The sequence below is a fragment of the Elgaria multicarinata genome, chromosome 3 (genome assembly GCF_023053635.1).
Source record: "Elgaria multicarinata webbii isolate HBS135686 ecotype San Diego chromosome 3, rElgMul1.1.pri, whole genome shotgun sequence".
Lineage (NCBI taxonomy): Eukaryota > Metazoa > Chordata > Lepidosauria > Squamata > Anguidae > Elgaria > Elgaria multicarinata.
Genome location: NC_086173.1, coordinates 116,588,161 through 116,610,225, shown reverse-complemented (window position 1 = coordinate 116,610,225; position 22,065 = coordinate 116,588,161). Strand labels below are relative to the sequence as shown.

At 46.0% G+C, this 22,065-nt stretch overlaps 1 protein-coding gene across 1 annotated transcript in view; it reads right to left on the bottom strand.

Moving 5' to 3' along the window:
* The window catches only part of COL7A1 (collagen type VII alpha 1 chain), a 102,546-nt gene extending 83,908 nt beyond the window's left edge, over positions 1-18,638 (bottom strand). Inside the window, exons 1-9 of the mRNA XM_063121345.1 lie at positions 18,552-18,638; positions 15,647-15,827; positions 13,627-13,786; positions 12,455-12,548; positions 9,552-9,710; positions 8,979-9,142; positions 8,059-8,188; positions 3,610-3,729; positions 515-664 (exon numbers count right to left, since the gene is read on the bottom strand). Coding sequence (XP_062977415.1) covers positions 515-664; positions 3,610-3,729; positions 8,059-8,188; positions 8,979-9,142; positions 9,552-9,710; positions 12,455-12,548; positions 13,627-13,786; positions 15,647-15,827; positions 18,552-18,636 — 1,243 coding nt within the window. The 5' untranslated portion in view covers positions 18,637-18,638. The remainder of the gene's footprint in view (positions 1-514; positions 665-3,609; positions 3,730-8,058; positions 8,189-8,978; positions 9,143-9,551; positions 9,711-12,454; positions 12,549-13,626; positions 13,787-15,646; positions 15,828-18,551) is intronic.
* Between the last annotated feature and the right edge of the window lie 3,427 nt (positions 18,639-22,065).

The window sequence follows — 22,065 nt, the reverse complement described above, 5'->3', positions numbered from 1 at the left end:
CCCTTAGACCCACAGGTCAAATCCAGCCTCGGGGGTTACCCAGAGCGCCACAGGCCCTTTCCCCAACCACCAATTGTTTGGTGGCTTCCCAACTTTTGCCCAGTTTTTTAGCCATTTAAAAAGGTTGAAATGCCTCTCCTAAATCTTAATTGCTCACAACAAGTGCTTTAAGCTGAATCTGAAGTGGGCCTTCAAGCCGGAAGAGACATATACCAGTTAGGTTGTCTGAATAATTTGTTGCAAGCAAAGATTGTGATCTGGCACACTGCTGTTAGAAAGGCCTGTTGCGATGCTCATGATGAGTCCCTCAAATGACCTCTTTGCCATTTGTACGGTGCATTCCAGGCAGCGGTGAGGAAGCTGGCCAGGTGCCAAATGGGCCCTGACAGTCATCAGTCTCTCCTGGACATACCATTGCTCACACCTCTCTCCAAACAAGGTTAGTGCAGCTCCTCCTAAATCTCCTGAGAACTGTTCTCTTCCCAAGATGGGATGACGCTCAGATGGGACTTACTTGTTCGGCCGCTAACCACAGCAGGTGCCACCGTCTGGCGTGGGTAGATGGGGTAGAGTGTAAGCACATAGTCAGTGTTGGGGCGAAGTTGGCTGAGCAAGAAGGATGTCACGGTGGCCCCAAGGTTCACCTCCACAACCTCAGATTCGCCTTGGCGGAGAAAGAACGAACAAGGAGAGTTTCAGGGACCCACATAAAAGATCACCAGAGATCCTTCACGTAAGTAACAAGTACATATACATCCCAACTTGTGGACAGGGAGACATTTTTCTCCCTCTCTCATAATCCTAGAACCTGGGGTCATCCCATGAAGCTGATTGGTGGGAGATTCAGGACAAATAAAAGGAAGTACTTCTTCACACAGCGCATAGTTAAATTATGGAGTTCTCTACCACAAGATGTAGTGATGGCCACCAATTTCTATGGCTTTAAAAGGGGGTTGGATAAATTCCTGGAGGAGAAGGCTATCAATGGCTACTAGCCCTGATGGTTGTGTGCTACCTCCAGTATTCAAGGCAGTAAGCCTGTGTGCACCAGTTGCTGGGGAACATGGGTGTGTGTGTGTTGTTGCACCATGTCCTGCTTTGTTGGTCCCTGGTCAACAGCTGGTTGGCCACTGCGTGAACAGAGTGCTGGACTAGATGGACCCTTGGTCTGATCCAGCAGAGCTCTGCTTATGTTCTTATGACTTTTTGCCTTCCGCGTGCCCTTTCACCAATTCCCAGGTCTATACACTGGGAAGTCTATACGCTGAGAGCCAGTGTGGTGTAATGGGCAGTGTTGGATTAGGACTCGTGAGATCTGGGTTCTAGTCCTCACTTGGTCATGAAGCTCACGGAGTGACTCTCAGCCTAACCTACCTCACAGGGTTGTTGTGAGAATAAAATGGAGAGGGGGAGGATCATGAAAGCTGCCTTGGGTTCCTTGTAAGACGGAAAAAAGGGAGGATATAAATGTAATAAATAAAAATAAATAAATACAGCCTATTTCAGTACTCAGTCAATCCATAAGTAGACAAGCCAGGATAGAAACTAGAGGGGAGAAGGAGGTCTTTGCCAGTGGTAGAGACCTCACCCCTTTGAAGCGTAATGGGGGGTCAAACCATGCCCACCAAGCATCCACCACCCGGGCTCGACTGTGGCCAAAGCTGCACTCTTTTGGTTCCTGCAGGTCTGGGCCATGCAGAGCGAAGCGGCAGCTAACACAGCTGTTGGCTTTGCTGAGCTCAGCAGCATCTGGGTGCCCACGGGGCTAGCATTCCCTTGCTAGGGAGATGCATCACCATGGCAACAGGTGTGCCCGTACTCTGGGTGAGGCTCTGGGAGAGATGCCAGGGCTCTGAGCACCAGTGTGGCTGCAGGCTGGGGAGGGGCAGCTCCAGGTGCAGCTTCTGACAGGCACAGCATGGGGAAAGTCTTCCACTCTCCCCCAAACCTGGACCGTCTCACCCAGCCAATGCAACCCTATATCTGGCAAAAAAGAAATAAAATCTACTGATCAACAATGCACGCGCACTGGCATACCCAGGCGTGTTGCAACCCTCAGAGGGTGCCACTGCCCACAGCCCCAGACCCTGCACTGGCACATGCTGTTCCAGCATTCTCCAACCTGGTGCCCTCCAGATGTGTTGGACAGTGCTTGGGAGTTGCAGTCCAACACATCTGAAGGGCACCAAGTGGGGAAGGCTGAACTCTTCCCTCCCCTGTCCCAAGGCTCTCTTTTAAAAATTGCCCCAGTGCACAGGGCAAGAAGAGCTCCCTTCCCCCAACGAAGTGTAAGGGGCTGTGCTGATGCAAAGTCCAGCGGGGCTCAACCTCTCTCACCCAGACCACAATCGCCGTTCTACTGAAGGATTTGGGCCTTCTGCCTCAGCTGGAGCTTTGGCAGCTGAGCAAAACATGGTGATTCAGCCCTACCCACGCTCCCCCAATATAGGTCAGGAGGTTTCTAGGAGTTGTCAGAGTCCTTTCTCTGTCACTCAGGTGTTCCTTGGGACAAATGACACGTTATCTTAAACCAGAGGTGGCCAGTCTTGTGGCCCGCCAGATGTTTTGGCCTACACAACTCCCAGCAGCCCTAACCGGCATAGCCAATAGTGAGAGGGATGATGGGAGTTGTAGACCAAAATATAGGGAGGGCCACAAGCTGCCCATCTTTGCCTTAAAACATATAGACCCTGTTCACATGACATACTAAGCTTTTGAGCTAAACATTATGGCTTAGCATGTCATGTGAACCATGACTTAGCATGTTGTATGAACTGTTCCTAACCACGGTGGCTACATAACCATGGTTTAAACATGTTCACTTACCATTTGCTGCAAAAGGCTTATCGTGTTGTCTCAACAGGCCCACAGCCACTGCCAACTGCGCACATCTCCTTCCCACCTTTCTTGGTAACCTTTAGCTGAGAGGTGGGCAATTTGTGGCCTTCCAGATATTTTGGCCTACTACTTCCACGATCCCTCACCATTGGCTATGCCAGTTAGGCCTGACAAGAGTGGTATGCCAAAATATCTGAAGGCCCACAAGTCACCCCACCCCACTGCTTTAATTAAAGCAGATGTGTGACAGATGTGTCATCATTGCACTTAGACTTTCTCACATCCTCTCATGGCACTGGCTTCTGTTTGAGGGGCTGAGGTACAAAATGGTGCACTCAGCGATGTCTCACCATACCCCCGCTTGAATGAAACATTACAGGGAGGAGCAGGAACGGAACAGGGAGCGGTAGTAGCCATGCGTTTAAAGCAACCTCCCCCACCATGGTGCCCTGTAGTTGTTTTGGCCTACAACTCCCATCAGCCCTAGCCAACATGGCCAATGGTCAGGAATGCTGAGGGTTGTAGTCCAAAACATCTGAACTGCCCCAGGTTGGGGAAGACCGCCCGAGACAGAAAATTACAGCTGGTTTCTCATGGAGGCTAAAGCACTGGATTTTTTTTGGCTCCTGTGACAGTCCAAAATCAATCTTAAAGCTCGGCTGCGGTGCCTCCGCCTGACAATAGGATCCATCCATTTCAGCTGTGGAGAGCATCTCGCTTGCCCATTATTTCTGATCCCAAAGTCCCATCCCCGCCATCCTTTTCACTGACCTCTGGCCACATAAGTGAGCCTGTAGCCCTGTATGGCACCCAGACCAGCTGCCCAGGACAGTCTAAGAAAGGATGGTCCTGCTTCCAACACCCGAAAATTGGTCACTCCGGACAGGATCTCTGTAAGACAAACATGATATGGGGAGGAGAGGGGGGTGGGGAAAATTCATCACACACAGTCCTTCATGTGGGTTTGAGGCACACTGTGCCACTTGCCTCAGTTTAACACAGCTGAGTCGAGAAGTTACACAAGAGGACTCTGTTGAGTCAAGAGTGACAGTGTGAGCTAACAAGGGCACCAAAAGCCAGGGGAAGGAAACCCGATGCCATCTAATTAAGTCCCATCTAGCATGACCAATGGCAAGGGATTGTGGGAATTGTAGTCCAAGACATCTGGAGGGCACCAGGTTGCCTACCCCTGCCAAAAGCCAAAATGCAATGGAATCACTGTTATCACAACATGGGCCTTAATCCCAAGGCAAGATGGGACCCACTTTTATTTGTTATTCCTTTTTATCATATGCACCTATCTTTCTCCTTCTTTTTCCCTGCACCTGTCTTGTCCCTTTCTCTCTCCACCCTTCCGCCCAAAGTTTCTTCTTCTCTTAAAAGAAAAAGAAGAAGAAGAAGAAAAAGGAGAGGAGGAGGAGGAGGAGGAAAAGGTGGTGGTGGTGGTGGAGGAGGAGGAGACAATGTTTACACCTTCATTGCTGGTGCAGCCCATGTTAAGTGAAGACATTAACTTTCTTGAAGATCAATACTGTAAATCAGGGGTGGACAGAAAGTAGATCTCCAGATGTTTTGGACTTCAATTGATAGCGTTCCTGACCATTGGCCAGACTGTCAGGGGCTTCTGCCCACCCCTGCTGGAAATTGCCAGGATATAATCTCACTCCGTGCTGCTAGACCCACCATAACCAAGAGGTTGGTGTTTTTAGAAGCCATCAAAGAGAACATAACAAATCCTACCATTCCTGTTCCCATGTTTACCATACAAAACCCAAGATGTCAGCACAAATTTATTAAAAAAAATATAATAGATACTTTCAGGGCAGCTAATAGTCAATGAGCAGTTAAAATGACAAAATATCTGGACACAATAGTGGCAAGATGATTAGAATGGCAGAGTTTTTTAAAAAACAACAACAGTGCACATGGGCATCACAACTGGAGAAAAATCAGATTCAGGCTGTGATCCCATATCCTGAGAGATCCTAGTGAGCTCAAGAGGTTTTACTTCTGAGCAGACAATAGATTCAGCCTTCTCCAGTGTTAATCTGGTGCTAAAAGGGTCAAATTGTCCTCCCATCTGGAGCTGATGGGAGTTGTAGTCCAACACATCTGGAGGACCAAGGTTGGGCAAGGCTGCATTGCAAGACTACAGAGTCAAGAAACATTTGAAAAGGGCCCAGGAACATGGAAATGTTTTAGTCCAACCTCTCCCATCCTGGTGCCCTCCAGATGTGGGCACTACAACTCCCATTATTATTATTATTATTTATTTATTTATTTATTTATTTATTTAGCACCATCAATGTACATGGTGCTGTACAGAGTAAAACAATAAATAGCAAGACCCTGCCGCATAGGCTTACATTCTAATAAAATCATAATAAAACAATAAGGAGGGGAAGAGAATGCACCAAACAGGCAGTATAAAAGTCAGAACAAAATCAAGTTTTAAAAGCTTTAGGAAAAAGAAAAGTTTTTAGCTGAGCTTTAAAAGCTGCGATTGAACTTGTAGTTCTCAAATGTTCTGGAAGAGCGTTCCAGGCGTAAGGGGCAGCCAAAGAAAATGGACGAAGCCGAGCAAGGGAAGTAGAGACCCTTGGGCAGGTGAGAAGCATGGCATCAGAGGAGCGAAGAGCACGAACGGGGCAATAGTGTGAGATGAGAGAGGAAAGATAGGAAGGAGCTAGACAGTGAAAAGCTTTGTAGGTCAACAGGAGAAGTTTATATTGGATTCTGAAGTGAATTGGAAGCCAATGAAGAGATTTCAGCAGTGGAGTAACATGGTCAGAGCGGCGAGCCAAGAAGATGATCTTAGCAGCAGAGTGGTGAACAGAAACCAATTACCCCCAGCTGGGAGTTGTAGTCCAACACATCTAGAGGGCAACAGCTTGGGGAAGACTATCTTAGCCTGAAACTAAAAGTGGGCAATAAGTGAGCCTCTTAGAGGGATGCCACAGCCAAAAAGGCCCTCTTACCAGTTGCCCCCCGCCCCCGGCTAACACGAGAAGGTGGAGGCACCCAGAGAAAGGCACCTGAAGATGACCTCAATGCACAGGAAAGGCATATGTGCGAAAAGGTACCAGGTCCTAAACGGTATATGGCTTTAAAGGTCAGGAGCAGCACTTTGAATCCTGGCTGGAAATGGGCCAGCCCTGCAGCTCCAAAACAGGGAAGATCTGTTCCCTTCAGCCAGTACCTGTTCGCAGCCTGGCAGCTGAATTCTGAACTAGCTGCCCTGCGGAGGGGAAAATATTTTTGAAGGGCGTGGTATGCATTTCATAATAGACAAATTTAATAACGGAAGTTTCAAAGAAGTCTTCAAAGGCAGGCCCACATATAACACATCGCTGTAATATAAACTAGAGTTTACCAGGGGGAGGATAGCAGTGGCCAGGCCTTTCGCTCCAGGAGGGGCCACAGCTAATGCACCAGCCTTGGCTAGCAAAAGGTTCATCCGTGCCAAAAAGCCTACCAGGGCCTCCAGCATACATTGGCACTGATAAAGAGCGCAAGCACTCAGCTTCTCTGTTAGTGGTGATGCCCGCATCAGAAACGATGACAGCCTGGATCACCATATTTCCCCCACCCCAAATGTCTGGAAAGATAGCCATCAACTGCATAGACCAAGCGCCACTCACTGGACCCCTGACTGCAACAGTTGAAGAAACTGTGGCCATGTCACACACAACCATGGGTGGTATCTAATCTAGTCTCACTTCAGACCCATTCATTTCAATGGGTCTATGTGACAAAATGATAATTTGTTATTGTATATAGTGGGCCATTCATATAGTGTACGGCCCCGTTCAAACAACACGCTAAACCATGCTGCTTAAGCACAAAATGGTTAATGCAATGAATCATAGAATCATAGAATAGCAGAGTTGGAAGGGGCCTACAAGGCCATCGAGTCCAACCCCCTGCTCAATGCAGGAATCCACCCTAAAACATCCACCTTGATGTTGTGCAGACTTCTACTGTTACTTTCTACTGTTAGTTTTACCCTACCCTGTGCCTGCTTACCCTACCCTGTACCTGTTTGCATTCTCTTCCCCTCCTTATTGTTTTACTATGATTTTATTAGATTGTAAGCCTATGCGGCAGGGCCTTGCTATTTACTGTTTTACTCTGTACAGCACCATGTACACTGATGGTGCTATATAAATAAATAAATAATAATAATAATAATAATAAAGCATCCCTGACAGATGCTTGTCCAGCTGCCTCTTGAATGCCTCTAGTGTGGGAGAGGTTAATGCATTCGTTAACCATTTTGTGGTTCAGCAGCATGGTTTAGCGTGTTATCTGAACGGGGCCTATATTTAAGTGTTTGGTTCAGGTTTGGATTTGCTGTGGCCAATTCTTTTATTTTCAGGAAATGGTAAGTAAGTTGGAGCGGGGAGTTAGAATGGTGAGCAGTGTGAATGGTGTTGTCTGATTGATTGGTTGATTTGAATGGAGAGAGAGAGAGCAGGGAGAGAGAGACAGTAAAGGAGTTTTCAGGCAGCTCGAAGAGTCAGTCAGGGTTAAAGAGTTACTGAGGGTAGGAGTGAGTGGGTTTTAGTAGAAGCTTGTTTCAGGATAGTATTAGGAAAGTGGGGTTATAGGATTTGGAGGTGGTTAGTATTCCCTGGGAGGTTGAGGGAGGGAGAAGAATGTGGATAAAGTAGAATAATCTTAAAGTGTCATTTAAAATCTTTTTCTAAATGAATAAACTTTGTTCTTATTTTAACAACCACGTCAGCTCAATCATTTGCGTTACTTCAGGTAGACAATACACACGCACACTCACACACAAAGGTTTATTATTCCCTCATTCGTTTAGAAGATAAAGAATAGGGTGGTGGCAGCGAAGGAGAGGTTTAAATAATAGACGTCACAGAAACCACAATGGGTCTACTCTAAGGAGGGGTAACACTGCATACAACTCAATGTTCCTATGCAGAAAGCACTTCCATTCTGGAGAAGGCATGACACCCTTACGTAGATGACAGATACTCTGCTTGTGTTTTCTACACAGGGAAACCCAAAGCAATTAGGCCAGGCACCCTCCAAATGCATTAGACTACAAATCTCACCATCCCCAGCCAGCTTGGGAGTTGTAGTCCAATGCACTGGGAGGGTACCAGGTGGCTGAATCACTCCAAACAGGCACATCAGGGAGTCTCAAAGATGTTGCAGAATAGTATGTGATCAGAGGAAGTCTCTGCTACTCACGGGTGCGTCCTTTGCCGGAAACGGATTCTCCAATGCTGTTGGCGTACTGAGCGATAACGGTGACCAGGTAATCCGTCCCTCCCCTCAAGCCACGTAGCACAGCGCTTGTCTCGCCAGCTCTCAAACTCACCTGTCCAATAGCAAGAATGAATCTGTTTTTCCATGCAGGCGGCATAGCTAAAGTATTACACCCCAGTCACATGCAACCAGAGCACTGGAATCCATTTTGCTGCACATACATGAGGGAAAAAGCAATGACTGCTGGGGCCTTCTGCCAGATGTTGAGCTACTTCTTGGATTTCTTACATTAAAGATGCTTTTGAGCAGGAAATCACTTCTTGGATGAAGTGCCACTTAGTGCCAAAGCAGAAGGCAGGATGAACGGGGGCACTCTGCTTGTGACTGGAACAACAGGGAGGTGTGTTTCACCCTCTGCTGCACTGTTTTCCTAATCTAAATCCCAACATTCTGTCCCTGATATTAGTTCTGGGGTGGATGGGGAGGGGGGGGGAGAATATAGGCACAATAAAAGTGCCTCTTTTCCTTCCTTCCTTCCCCCTCACCCCCCGATCCCACCATTGCAACGGTGCTCTCACCAAATCCCATCATGGCTACTTTAGGGTACAATATTATGCATGTTTAGCCAGAAAAAAGTCCTACAACTCCCAGAATTCCCTAGGCAGCATGCAGGGATTGCTTGCTAGGAATCATGAAAACAGGTCAAATGGCTGTTGCCTGTGGATTATTTCTTTGACAGATTAAAAAAGGACACAATTTAAATTGGGTGACCTTGATCATGTGTCCGCAAGTCCTTTCCAGGCCACCTATGCTCACTTACCAAAGAGTAAGTCCCACTGAACACAGGGAGACTTATTTCTGAGGAAACATGCGCAGGATTGCAGTGTAAGAGAAGGGCTCACCTCCTGCCGTTCAGCCATTATTTGTTGCCCCAGGCCAGTGAGTGGCACATATTGGACTTTATAGCCAGTTACGGGACCACCAGCTGCAGTCCAACGGATCCTCAGCATGTCTGTTCCCTGCTCCACAAAGACCAGGTTCGAGGGGCCACTATATGCTTCAGTACCTTAATGACCGGACGGGTGTGAAGGGAACAAAACAAAACACACAGAGAGAAAATCAGGCTCTTTGTAGGCACAGGCTCTTCACCGCAGGCCCAATATGTAGGGAGAGCAAAAGGCCAAGAATTTCAGGAAAGCAATTTTGCCCCTGCCAAACCCAAAAGGATCTGTAGAAAGGGTAACAGGATTGAATGCTAGCCACCCGCAGGGCGAGGTTAAACCAACACTGAGCATAGGTCAGCAGGCCTGGTGGAGTATTGCATTGATTAGATCAGGAGTTACCTCCAGGATGGCCTATGCGTTTCCATGGAAACATGCCAGACTTAATCCTTCCCTTGCAGCTGACAGAGGGAGCATCTCAGAGCCTAAGTGACACCTCAAGCCAAGTGCCATCAATTCACCCAAGCCTTTTACCTGTTGTCTGTAGGATGCCCCCTGTGCTGGAACACACTTTCCGCGACATCAGCGGCAGCAGAGTAGACAGAATTTTAAAATCATTGACATAGAAGGAATAATCCTCCGTGGGTGTGGAGGCCACTCTGTCTATCTCCTTGCGGTCGGCATTCTTGATACCTAAATGGGGGTGAGAAGAAGCAAGCGTCTTCAGCTCAGAAGCTTCCTGAAGCGAAATACTGGATCCTCCTCTTCATTCCAATCCTCTGCCTTTTTCACACATAGAATCATAGAATAGTAGAGTTGGAAGGGGCCTACAAGGCCATCGAGTCCAACCCCCTGCCCAATGCTGGAATCGACCCTAAAGCATCCCTGACAGATGGTTGTCCAGCTGCCTCTTGAAGGCCTCTAGTGTGGGAGAGCCCACAACCTCCCTAGGTAACTGGTTCCATTGTCGTACTGCTCTAACAGTCAGGACGTTTTCCCTGATGTCCAGCCGGAATCTGGCTTCCTGTAACTTGAGCCCATTATTCCATGTCCTGCACCCTAGGATCATCGAGAAGAGATCCCAGCCCTCCTCTGTGTGACAACCTTTTAATTATTTGAAGAGTGCTATTGGGGCCCCTCTGTGCTCAGCTTTGGATGCCAAATGAGTTTTAGACACTAGCTCAGGCAAGCCTTGCCACCACCGAAGCCCATCCAGTTGGGAAGCTTACCCCACGAGATGTAGCGATGGCCACTAAGTCGGACAGCTTCAAAAGAGGTTTAGACAAATTCATGGCAGATAAAGCTATCGATAGCTACTAGTCCTGAGGGCTATTATGCTATCTCTAGTATCAGAGGTAATATGCCTAGGGCCTGGTGGAGTATTCCTTGTGGGCTTTCCATTGGCATGTGGCTGGCCACTGCGGGAACATAGTACTGGATAAGACAAGCCTTTGGTGAGATCCAGCAGGGATCGTCTTATGAGAAGAGAGTGGATGCTTCCTGGCACTAATGGTCAGAAGGCGTTGTGTGCCACTATTCTGTCTTTTTTGTCTTAATGGATTTTCTACGGTGTGAAAAAAGATGGAAAAAGCAGTGGGAAAACACGGGATGGTTACAAGAAGATAATATCCTCTGGAAACACTGCCCTCCTGGTAAACGTCTATGAACAAGGCAAGGTAATTATATATTAAAAGCTTCATCTGGAAGCATTCAGAGAGGGGCAGAGATGCAGTGACCATCTCAGCGATTGCTCTCTACCAGCATTTTTAATAGTTTATAGATTTTTTTTTTAAAAAAACTTTTTTTTACTTATAAAATAATTTGAAAGGACATTTGTCCTGAAAAACAAGGATATAAATAATTGAAATAAATAGACCGATAAATAAACGAAAAAATGTTCTCATGAGGTTGTTGTCAGCAACAGGTGCACCCGATACCTGCAATCTGCTCCAAGTTTAAGCTGATCTCTGTCCTAATTGCTGCTAATCCACCCAGGCTAGCAGTTCAGTGTGAGCAGCACAGCAACTTTGGTGCAAATAAAGCAAAGGTGGCGCCAGACGCTCACCCTAATTGGTGCTTCTTCTAGACATCTTTCACAGCCTTGTTAAGGAAGAGACACTTGCCATACAAGAACAACTGGAATCACTTTTTTGGGCATCCCATTTGGGGTTTAACTAAAGGAATCGGTTTATTGCTAGAGTTTGAAAATGTGAATCAAATACAGTTTTAAAGGCAAGTCTTCAAAAAGTGCCAATTGACCCAACACACATCAAAAACATTTTACCTCAAGGATGCAGAGCCTCAGATTTGGCAGTCAAATCCAGCCCACCTGGGGTCCAATTAGGCCCTCCAGGGTTCCCTGGATAGGCTACGTCCCTCTCCCTGGCCTCAGCTCCTTTCCTCTAACAGTCACTCATTTTGTGGTCTCCTAAGGCTTAGTTATTGGCTGTTGAAGCTTTAATCTAAAATATGCTGGAATCTTTTGGTATTTTAGGGATTTTTGGACCCCCTTTGGCTCAGCATCCTTTGGCCTTCAGCTGGCCCACTGGTAGAACGTGACTCGTGAGAGCTTCTCTTAAAATGGAATTTGCCCATCAGGCTGAAAGAGGTTCTGCACCTGTCTTAAATGATACATGTAGGCCACAATCCTACCCATGTTTAGACAGAAAAAAAGTCCTACAATTCCCAGCATGCTCCAGTCAGCCACGCTGGCTGGGGCATGCTGGGAGTTGTAGGGCTTTTTGTTTTGTTTAAACATGCATAGGATTGCTCCCTAAATGAAGTTACTATGGCCTGTTTCTATACCGATCTGCATTAAGGCTGCACTTCAGTGGTGCTGCTGAAGAAACACTCATTTCAACTGCACACTTCCAAAGGTTCATTGCAGGCACAAACAAGACTCTGAGAGAATGGAAGGCTTCCAGGACTAATCCACCTAGAAGGTCTATTGCATGCCTGAGATGTCCCCAGTCCCAATCAAGCTGTAATGGGGCAAACAGGCACAGGCACAGACATTCATCAGTATGTTCTGCTTTCTCTCAGCACAGAGCCGGCAGCAGGGTGAGGGAAGAGGTGGTGGGAGCCTGGGGCTGATTGAAGAAATGGCTGGGGATGCTTCCAGATGAGGCTTTTGCCGTGCCATTGCCCTGCCTTATTCATAGAGGAGCCCAGGTATCATCATCTTCCACTAACAATCCTCCCATGTTTTCCCACCGCTTCTTCCGTCTTTTTCTCTTTCCACAAAAACTCGATTAAATAGGAAAAGACAGAATCACTGCGTCATGCCTTTTGTCTCATAGTGCTAGAAGTCTACCAGCTGGATGCAACCTATATGAGCGCCCTACAGTGTGTGTGTGTGGGGGGGAAGATCGTCCCCTGAACTTTGTCCTTACTGGATCTGAGTGTCTCTTAGGATCCGAATGTGGGGGAAGACTTACCCACAGCGAAGACTTTAATGCCTTGATTCTTCAGCTTCAAGGATGCCTGTTCAACCTCATCCTGAGACTTTCCATCTGTGATGAGGATACAGATCTGGCAGGCAGAAGAGGAAATAGTCAGTCATATGAACAACAAGCCCCAGCTCAGTCCCTCTTTCTGAATTTACAATGGCACAAAGGTTTTGTATCCCTGCCCTAATCAGGTAGAGCTGGGAGCAGAAATATATTGGGGGGGGGGGGCAGATCGCCCCTCCAGGCCCCTCTGTGGGCCAGTTGATGTAAATCACCCATTTTAGCCTTTCTCTGTGCTGGAAAAGGCACAGAGTTCCTCTAGGGAGGATTCCTGTTGGGACTGGGTCTTGGAGACAAAGCTCTGCCCCCTTTCTCTGTACTTCTATTTATCATCTGCGAAAGAGAGTGCCTTCTCTGTGGTGGCCCCCTCACTTTGGAATGCACTCCCACTTCCTGTAACAGGCACTAACACCATACTCATTTAAGCACCAGGTTAAAACCTTTTCATTTGCACAGGCATTTAAAAACAACGTTTCAAAACGATACATTTTAAAACTCAAAACTAGTATCTTTTTAGCTGGTTGAAATAGTTTTATGCCTCTTGATTTTATAATCTGATGTTTAGATTTTAGGCTGCTTTGGGCCATTTTATCTATACCTTCCTGAAATCCTTTTTTGAGATGAAGGTGCAGTTTACAATTAAAGTAAATAAATGGATAAATAAATGTGGCTTATTTTATTTATTTATTAGATTTATATACCACTCCATAGCCGAAGCTCTCTGGGCGGTTTACAAAAGTTGTAAGGGGATATGCCAAGTCTTCATAAAATGCAACAGTTGCCCCTATTTCAATACACCATATAGCCCTCTGCAGAATCCCACAATATATACCCAGTAGCTAAAATATCTCTTATTTCTTGAATCCGGTACATCAACCACACAATATCAGGACAGGTATTATTCACAGGGCTCTTAGGAATTTTGGAGTCTCTCTCATTCTCTCTCTTTCTGAGTAAATACATGCATGCATTTTCCAAAGCTGCCAGAGCCCAACACAGGCCGTCGGACTCCAGAAGTCCCATAAGCTTATGACCTTGATGCTTTGGCAACTCCCTTCTCTCTCACACTCATCTGACAGAAGACAAATCTTTCCCAGTACCTTTGGAACATTGGGCCGGATCTGACCGGCTCCAAAGAAGTTATCTGCCACATAACGAAGGCCTGCACCCGTGCGTGTGTTCCCGCTCTTATAGGGCATCTCTCGGAGAGCCCTCATGACCTCTGTCCCATTGGGGAACTTGGAGAACGTGAACTCAGTCCTGCGATAAAAAGAAATTCAAGGTTAGGAGAGGCAGGAGCAGAAACCATGATACTACAGTGATGAAACCAGGGGCCCATCACTGATACTTTTTTTTTTATTAGCAGGGATGCTGATGCTAAAACTGGCTTGTTGATATGGATCAACACAGTGGCCTCCATTTTTGGACTTGCCTTGGGGGCATGGCTCTGGAGACTGTCATGATGAGCACCTGTGTTCTGAAAGTTAACTGTACACCATTGGTAGCATACCTAGAGGATTACTTCTCTATGGGCAGCTTGTGAATCACCAAATAGTTCTTCAAAGAAAGGCCATGTCCCAGTGGGGCTCTGTAGCATTACACCCCACAAGTCAGTTCCCTAATGTATGTCTGTATTGGTAAGTCTGTGGTGGGTTTAGAATGTTGACCAGAGTGGGTGGAGTTAGAATGTCTTGGGAGGAGGAGGAGTGATATATAAGGGAAGGACTAAGGGGATTGTTGGCGCTCTCTGTGTGTTAGCTCTCGGTGTTTAGAGTACTTGGGTCTGGAGAATTTGAGGTTCAGTGTAGAGAGTGGAGTCTTTGGAGTGTGGTGTGCAAATAGTTGATGTATATTAAACAATACTGATAATAAAGAAAGCTCAAGAGTGATTGTGCGAGAGAAAGGAAAGCGTGTATGTGAATGGGTGAAAGGATTGGATGAAAGGTTTCAAAAAGGTTTTTAAATGTTTTATTTTGAAACAAAGCTTGTGAACTTTTAAAATAATTTTTAATTATTTTGTTTTAACTACCACAAAAATCCCACGTGTCTGTTTGGCATATATCATCTGAAGTTTATACATTTAGCACCCACTCTGACAATAATTCACCTCAGCACATATAACTCACAGTATATTATTTTATTATTGAAATCCTTCTCCATTATTATAATTATTATTTATTTATATAGCACCATCAATTTAACCCCTTTCTCCACATAGTTTGGAGGAAGGTGGTTTTTATCCCTCGCCTCAGGTGTATCAAGCGGTGGTGCTTGGCTTGAGCAGGGAGTAGCCGCAGCCAGGCCTGGTGTTCAGAGCCTGTGTCGTGGCAAGCTCTTAAGGAGTTTTTTCTGTATTATAAATAGAATCACTGGCTCTCAGCCAAGCAAATAGAGATTACGTTGTGAATGTAACTCCCCCCCCTTTTTTTTAGAGCGGGCTCAAGTCTCAAGAGGGCCTGAAAATAAAAAATGCATACATTCCAGCCTTCTTTTTTGCCCAGCTGATGGGACTTAACCCACTCAAAGCCCAGCCACTGGCCAACTCTACAGACAAGGGGCACGGACTATTTCCCGTCCTCTGGGGACTGTGAGCATAAACTCTTGAGGACCACAGGAATGCAGACAGCTATCACAAACTTATTCCAGTGTGTCATTATGGTTAGAACATTGGACTGAGACTCAGGAGTCCCAGGTTTTATTCCCCCACTCAGCCATCAAGCTCACTGGGTGACTTTGGGCCAGTCACTATCTCTCAGCCTAACCTACCTAACAGGGTTGTTGTGAGGATAAATGGAGAGGAGGAAGATCATGTACACTGCCTTGGGCTCTTTGGAGGAAAGGCAGGATGTAAGTGTAATAAATAAATAAATAATAATTCCAATGTCATATCACAGCAACTGGAAGATCTGAAGGAGAGTATCCTGTTTCTAAGAGTGGTCAGCCAGATGCCTCTGCAAGGCGTGAAGGCAAGATCCCTGCCCTGTTATCTGTGCCCAACATCTGGTCATCAGTGATATAGTGCTTCAGAACATAGAGGTTCCATTTAATTATCATAGCTATGGATAGGCTTGTCCTCCCTGACTTTGTCTAATGTGACTAACATTAGAGGCTGAGACTTACCTGGGATCGTCACTGTACTGCACAGCTCCAAAACGCACCCCATTCTCACCCACCACGTTGACAAAAGGAACCACCAGCCCCTCCATGAAGGATCGGACTATGCGGAAGTTGTTCCTCCCAATGCTAGACGAGCCATCCACCAGGAACACAACGTCAGCCAAGTAGACATTGGTGCAGATCACTGCAACGAAATGGCCAAGAGGTCAGAAGAACTTCTCCCTGCTGCCCTAACTTGCAATGTGGATACACAGTGGATGCCAGGAACTGGGTACGGCCTATGCCCTGTTTGATATGGGCTAAAAGCCCTTTGCAGAGGCCTCCCGCAGAAGGTACTGTGTATTCTCCAGCTGGTGTCACATTCTTTGCTGCCACTTGCAGCTGCTCACAAAGGAGACAGAAATACCTAAGTATGTCAGTCAGGTGTCCTTTACACTGGAGACACTCCAGCACCTCATACATACTACATTCCATGGGAGTTAAATCATCAGAAAGAGCTGGCTTGGGGCTCCATGTCCCACAGAGACTGGGGGAAAACATTTCTATTCAGGAAGGTCTATGTGCTCTTTCCTCCTCACACATCAAGTCCGTAATTTGACTTCTAAATTCTCAAGCCACCATCCTATACAAGACATGGAGGGCAAGAAAAGAAAGCATGGCATGGCTTAGTAATAGGCACAGGAGAATAAACTAGGAAGAAAATAATAGACACAGGAGGGGGGGGGAAGGAAGCTTGTGTAGAACAGCTTTCCTCAACCCATCCCCTTCCAGATGTGTTGGACTAAAACTCCCAGAATGACCCAGCTAGCATGTCCAACACATCTGGAGGGGGGATGGTTGGGGAAGGCTGATGTAGAACCACAAGATCTGAGCTAGGTGAGGAATTCAGAAGGTGGGTCATATTCTCTGAGAGAACAACTGGAGTAAACCCTTTGCTTCTTCCTTCCAAAATACTGTGTCGAGACAAAATTATGGAGTGAAGCCCCACATTTCTGAAGTGGGAGAAAATTTAATTGATCCATTGAAGCTTAAGATTTGTTTTTCTCCCAATGTTGGGTGCTATGGAGAAGTGAAGGCCTGTCTCCAAAACCAGGAGTCTCTTGATCTTGGTGGAGAGGAGGCAATCCTTGACACTTCAGTGGAGTGTGTGTGTGTGTGTGTGTGTGTGTGTGTGTGTGAATTTCCATAAGGAGGAAAAATAAATCAAGCAATGGGCTTCTTCTCTTTGGATATCAGCAGGTAGAGGAAGCGGACTTATCGACACCAATGGGACACAGAAGGAAACATCGGTGAGAGCAAAGAATAGGACCCCAGACAGGTAGTCAAGTACAAGGCCAGCCATTAGGCAAGGGAGGCAGCTGCCTCAAAAAATAAAAAAAATACTCAAGGCGACTTACAATAGAATTAAAACATACAAAATTGAAAACAGCTACAACAACTATCCATGAAAATACAACCACCCCATAAAACAATGAAAACATCAGTGATGACCATAAAGAATTCAACGGATGTATTTACCATCCCATCTTATGCCTAGGAATTCAACAATGTAAACCACCTGGACATGTTGTCCATTCCAGGCTGTCTAGCAATATTTTAAAACCAACAAACTGCCAGTCCAGTTGGATTCTGGACATGGAATGGGGAGGGGGCACCAACTTCTCCTTTGCCTCAAAACGATTTGGAGCCAGCCCTGGCCAAATATACTGGTGTGCCATGCTTCAAGATGAAGCATCGGCCCAGAGAAAAGACTTAACAAACAGTGGTACAGGGAAAGCCACTAACTGCATTTGTCCTTCCTTAGGCAAACACAAACACTGACACAGAAGGCCTACATCTCAAAGCAAAATAAGAATATTTATTATCAGTATTAAGCCGCAATTGGGCTAGGTGGAACCATAAAACAACTTGTCTTTTATGCTGTGGGATGGGGAACAATTTGGCAGCTCTCCATTCCTTACCCTTCACAGCTGCCAGGAAACTGTGACTCAGAATTTCTTGTGAACAGGGTATCTTGTACCAAAAAGAAGTAGCTAATCTAATGTAGGCAAGGCCTTTTTAGAGGAGAGATTTGTGAGAGATGAGCCTGAACAACTTCACTCAGCTGATCTTTTTACCCCTGCTGGTCATTCTCCTCTACTTTCTGGGTACTTTCAATAGGAAGATCCTAGTGCTATGCTGTAGATATGTTGATCTTCCACTGTAAGCTACAAGTGAAACTGCAATTACCATTCCACACTACCAAAGGTATTCCGGGGTGTGTGTGTCCCTGTGTGCATGTCCCTGCTAGTGGCAATGTTGTGTGGATGGGGAAGGGACAATACATCTGAGCAGCCAGTCAAGTAAAGTATCCTACGACGATGGACACATGAAGATGCCTTACATGGAGTCAGACCTGTACTGACTGCTCTGACATTCAGGAAGAGCCATATAGCTCAGTGGTAGAGCGCCTGCTTTCCATGCAAAAGGTACCAATTTCAATCCCTGGCATCTCCATGGAGATCTGGGTAAGAAACCCCGGAGAGCCACTGCCAGTCATTGCAGAGACGATACTACACTGCAGACCAGACTTCCTCGACTTGGTGCCCTCCAGATGTGGGGACTTCAACTCCAATCAGGCCCAGACAGAATGGTCAATGTTCAGAAATCCTGGGGGCTATAATCCAAAACATCTGGAGAGTATCTTGTTGAGGACGGCTGCTGTAGATAATCCATGTAGACAATATTGAGCTAGATTGACCAATAACCTGGCTCAGTGTAAAGCAGGTTCCTACAAATGTCAGTGGTTCTCTAAGGTCTCCAGGAGAGTTTCCCCCAGCCCTCCTCCCTAAGAAATCAGGGATTACACCTACACACCCAAGAACTACAGGCCATCCCATAGCATAGTATCAATAAGTAATCCACCTACCTCTCTCCCTCTTCTGAGCCATGACTTGTGCTGAAGCGAAGAGCGTGGCATGGAGGGCAGTGAGGAACAGCATCTCCCCTCTCATTGTGGGAGTCTGCAAGAGAGAAGAAGAGAAAGATGCTGGCTCAGTTCAGGCTAGGGGAGACAAGAACATCACAAAATGATCATGCGCAAAGTGCTTCAAAAACAGCACTGTCCTCCCCTTAGCTACGGAGGAGTCAAAAGTGGGTGGGTACCATGAGGCCCAGAGAATCAGTATAATGTTTAACAGTGCCGTGTACCATAACCTATACACCAACCTTTCCTAACCTGGTGCCCTCCAGATGTTTCTGACTACAATTCCCATCAGCCCCAGCCATTGAGGTCAGGGATGATGGGAGTTGTAGTCCAAAACATTTGGAGAGCACCAAGTTAGAGAAGGCTGCTCTAGGCTTTGAATACTAGCTAAAAGAGGGTGGAAGGTGGTTACAGGATCAAAACTGCAAAAAAGAAGGGAGGAAGATCCCAGGAAAATGTTTATTTAGCCCAATACATTTCGAATATGAAACCTTCTTCATGAGCACTCTCAAATTATGTTGGAAAATCAACAGTACCTGCCAGTAGGAATGGATCAATCTATTTCTGGTCTGCATCAATGCCACATGTGTTCATGTATGAACCCATTCTATTCCGTTTTCACATTAATCTGCAATTTTTTACTGAAATATATATTTTGAGCCTATTTTCCCACAAAATACACATTTGTGAATGTATTTTGCCTCAAAGCACACATTTATAAACATATTTTATCTTAAAATATGCATCTTAAAACGCACATTGTTATGTTGTTTGAGCCAAGAACCGCATTACAAAATTTATAGAAGTGAGATATCCAAAGGATAATTATGTTCCAATCTGAACATTAGTTTGGGAGTTGCAGATGAGACCAGTTCACACTCACACCAGAATTCACAAAGATCAAATTCCTCAAGCACCCAAACCAGCAAGAGATTTATTTATTTTCTATTTACTATCTGCTCTCTCAGACATAAACTCACTGGAAATGTCACGTTGTTCTTTTGGATGCAGAAATCACAGGCAGTTAGACAGGGTACAGACCACATCCTTCCCACATCTTATTAAGAAGTGGACGCATCCATGGATTAATACAGAGAACCATTGATCAAACACTAGCATGGTCTTTACTTACTACATTGCACATGAAACGTCTTGGGAAACCAGTTGCCTGTAAAATCCTGCCAAGTAATGAGAAGAACATTGCCATGTTTCCGGTTCTCTGGGTTATTTTTTTTATCAGGTGTGAATAGGAGGGGAAATAGAATTCGCCGCACTACTTGTCAAGACCTTACAGATACTGACCTTATCAAGTGTTCACACTTGCACATGGTTTTAGCTGACAATTGGCTAAATTATCCTTTAAGCACACTAATCCAACAGCCTGGAAACTGCCAAAGCAATGCTCCACTCTGTCATGGCCAAAACCAGCCAGCGTTACTATATGATTGTGTGTGTGTGTGTGTGTGTGACTTTTAAACACTGGGCTGTTAATCTGCCGTATCTCCTTCTGGTTTCATTGCAGAATTGAGATCTGAGCACTATATGAGGCGCATTTCCTTTGCTGCGTTGCTGCTACACAACCTCTAGGTGGCACCATGGTTAGCGGAAAAAGCCTTTTCTTTCACTTTCACAAATAATACCATATTTTCCCTGTGCTAAAAAAAAAAAAAAAAACTTGCTGGAAAAGTGCTGTTTAAAACAGAAGTGAAGCTGGAGGATCACAATGTCATCTAAAAAGCCTTTAAAGAACTATGAGCACAATAAATGCTTCATGTAAAAAAGCTCAGAGAGAGAGAGTGGGAGGATATCCACCCTAAGGAAATAAAAGCTTTACCTTAATCATGGTTGTCAGGATGTTAGTGATTGGTTCGCACGCCAGAGCCCTGCCCCCACAAATATTTCCTTAAAGGTCAGGAACCCTGCTGGAGTGAGTGAGCTGTGGCACGAGGCAGGGAGAAGGGGAAGATCACAGAAAATCGGACGGAGGCCCCTTCTGCACTATTCCCGCCCAATTTTCAAGCATCTCCTCCTTTGCCCTAAGCACCTCTCATGCCATAGCGCACTCCACTCAGCAGTGCCCCCAAACCTTGAGGGAGCATTGTAAAGGGCTCTATGGAGGCTGACATGGAGAGAAGTGCACAGGGATGTTAGCTTCCACCTACCCTTTTCTGTGGGCAATTCACCTATAGTGAATTGCATAGCAGCCCACCAGAAAGATACAAAATTGCCTTCACTGGAGGATTTTATGGAAAAGCTACTTAAAACACAGCAGCGGTAATCCCAGGTCTTCTAAACCCTGAGATAGTTGCAAAGGGTTGGATTACATTAAACTGGGCGTATCAACCTATACCATGAAATGATCACAGCACCCGGCAATGTCATTACGCTCCTGGCTGTGTTTATTTTTATTCCAGGTCTTGTGTGCCCTACTATTCTGTTTGCTTTCTGTTGCATTGCCATTGCTGCATGGAGAAGAAACAGGCCCCGTAGCAGCTCACCGTGAGGCCCAGCTCTTAGCCTTGGACTTTACTTATATGAATGAATACAAGATTGTGACCTCAGGTGTGAACCAACCACTAACAATCTGATATAAACTGCTTAGGGGGGGGGTCTTATTATGTTAACCAAATAATATAACACACAAACACATAATAATAATTAATGAATTAATGAATGAGTGAAAGCACCATTTTATGTAACGCCCTGTTCACCTCTGCAGGTTTCCCTACAGGATACTTCTATAATGGGCTCACTTAGGATAGCAGCTTAAGTCAATTGTAGAGTTGTAGCCCAAGGGGATATCAACTGGAAGACAGACCTACAGCTGCTTATGCTAGTCTCCAAGGTGAACTCCAGACAGAGAAGATGATTGTAGAAGCAATTTAGATAGTACCCAGAATGGGGGGGGGGGGAGGCAGCATTTAAAGCAGGGATACGCAACCTGCTACCTTCCAGTTATTTTGAACCACAACTCCCACTATCCCTTATGAGTGGCCATGCTGGCTGGGGTCGATGGGAGCTGCAGTTGTACACACCTGGAGGGCCCCAGGTTGCCTACCCTTGATTGAAAGCATCGCTTTTCATTGGCCTTCCCAATGAACCATTAAGGTAATTTCACAAACCCCCAAAGCAGTATCACTACTACAAGCTCAATCCACGGTGTAACTACAAATGCACGGGCAGGGGGCCATTTGCAACCTCTGGCAAGGCAAAGCTTACAATGCCTCTGACAACAGACTGAAAAGGTTGCAGGGTTGCAGAGGCATGGTAAAATTCTCCCCATGTGTGGCCACCCGCTCCACAGACAACCAGATCTCCAGGTAGTTGCACTTGCTATGTGAGCAGTTTTATACATAGCCGCAGGATGCAGTTGGGAAGGCTGAATCCGCCCTTTGTCAGGTGTGAACATGGAGAGCTTGAAAGGGAGCCAACCTAACCACAAGGTAACACAGGTGAG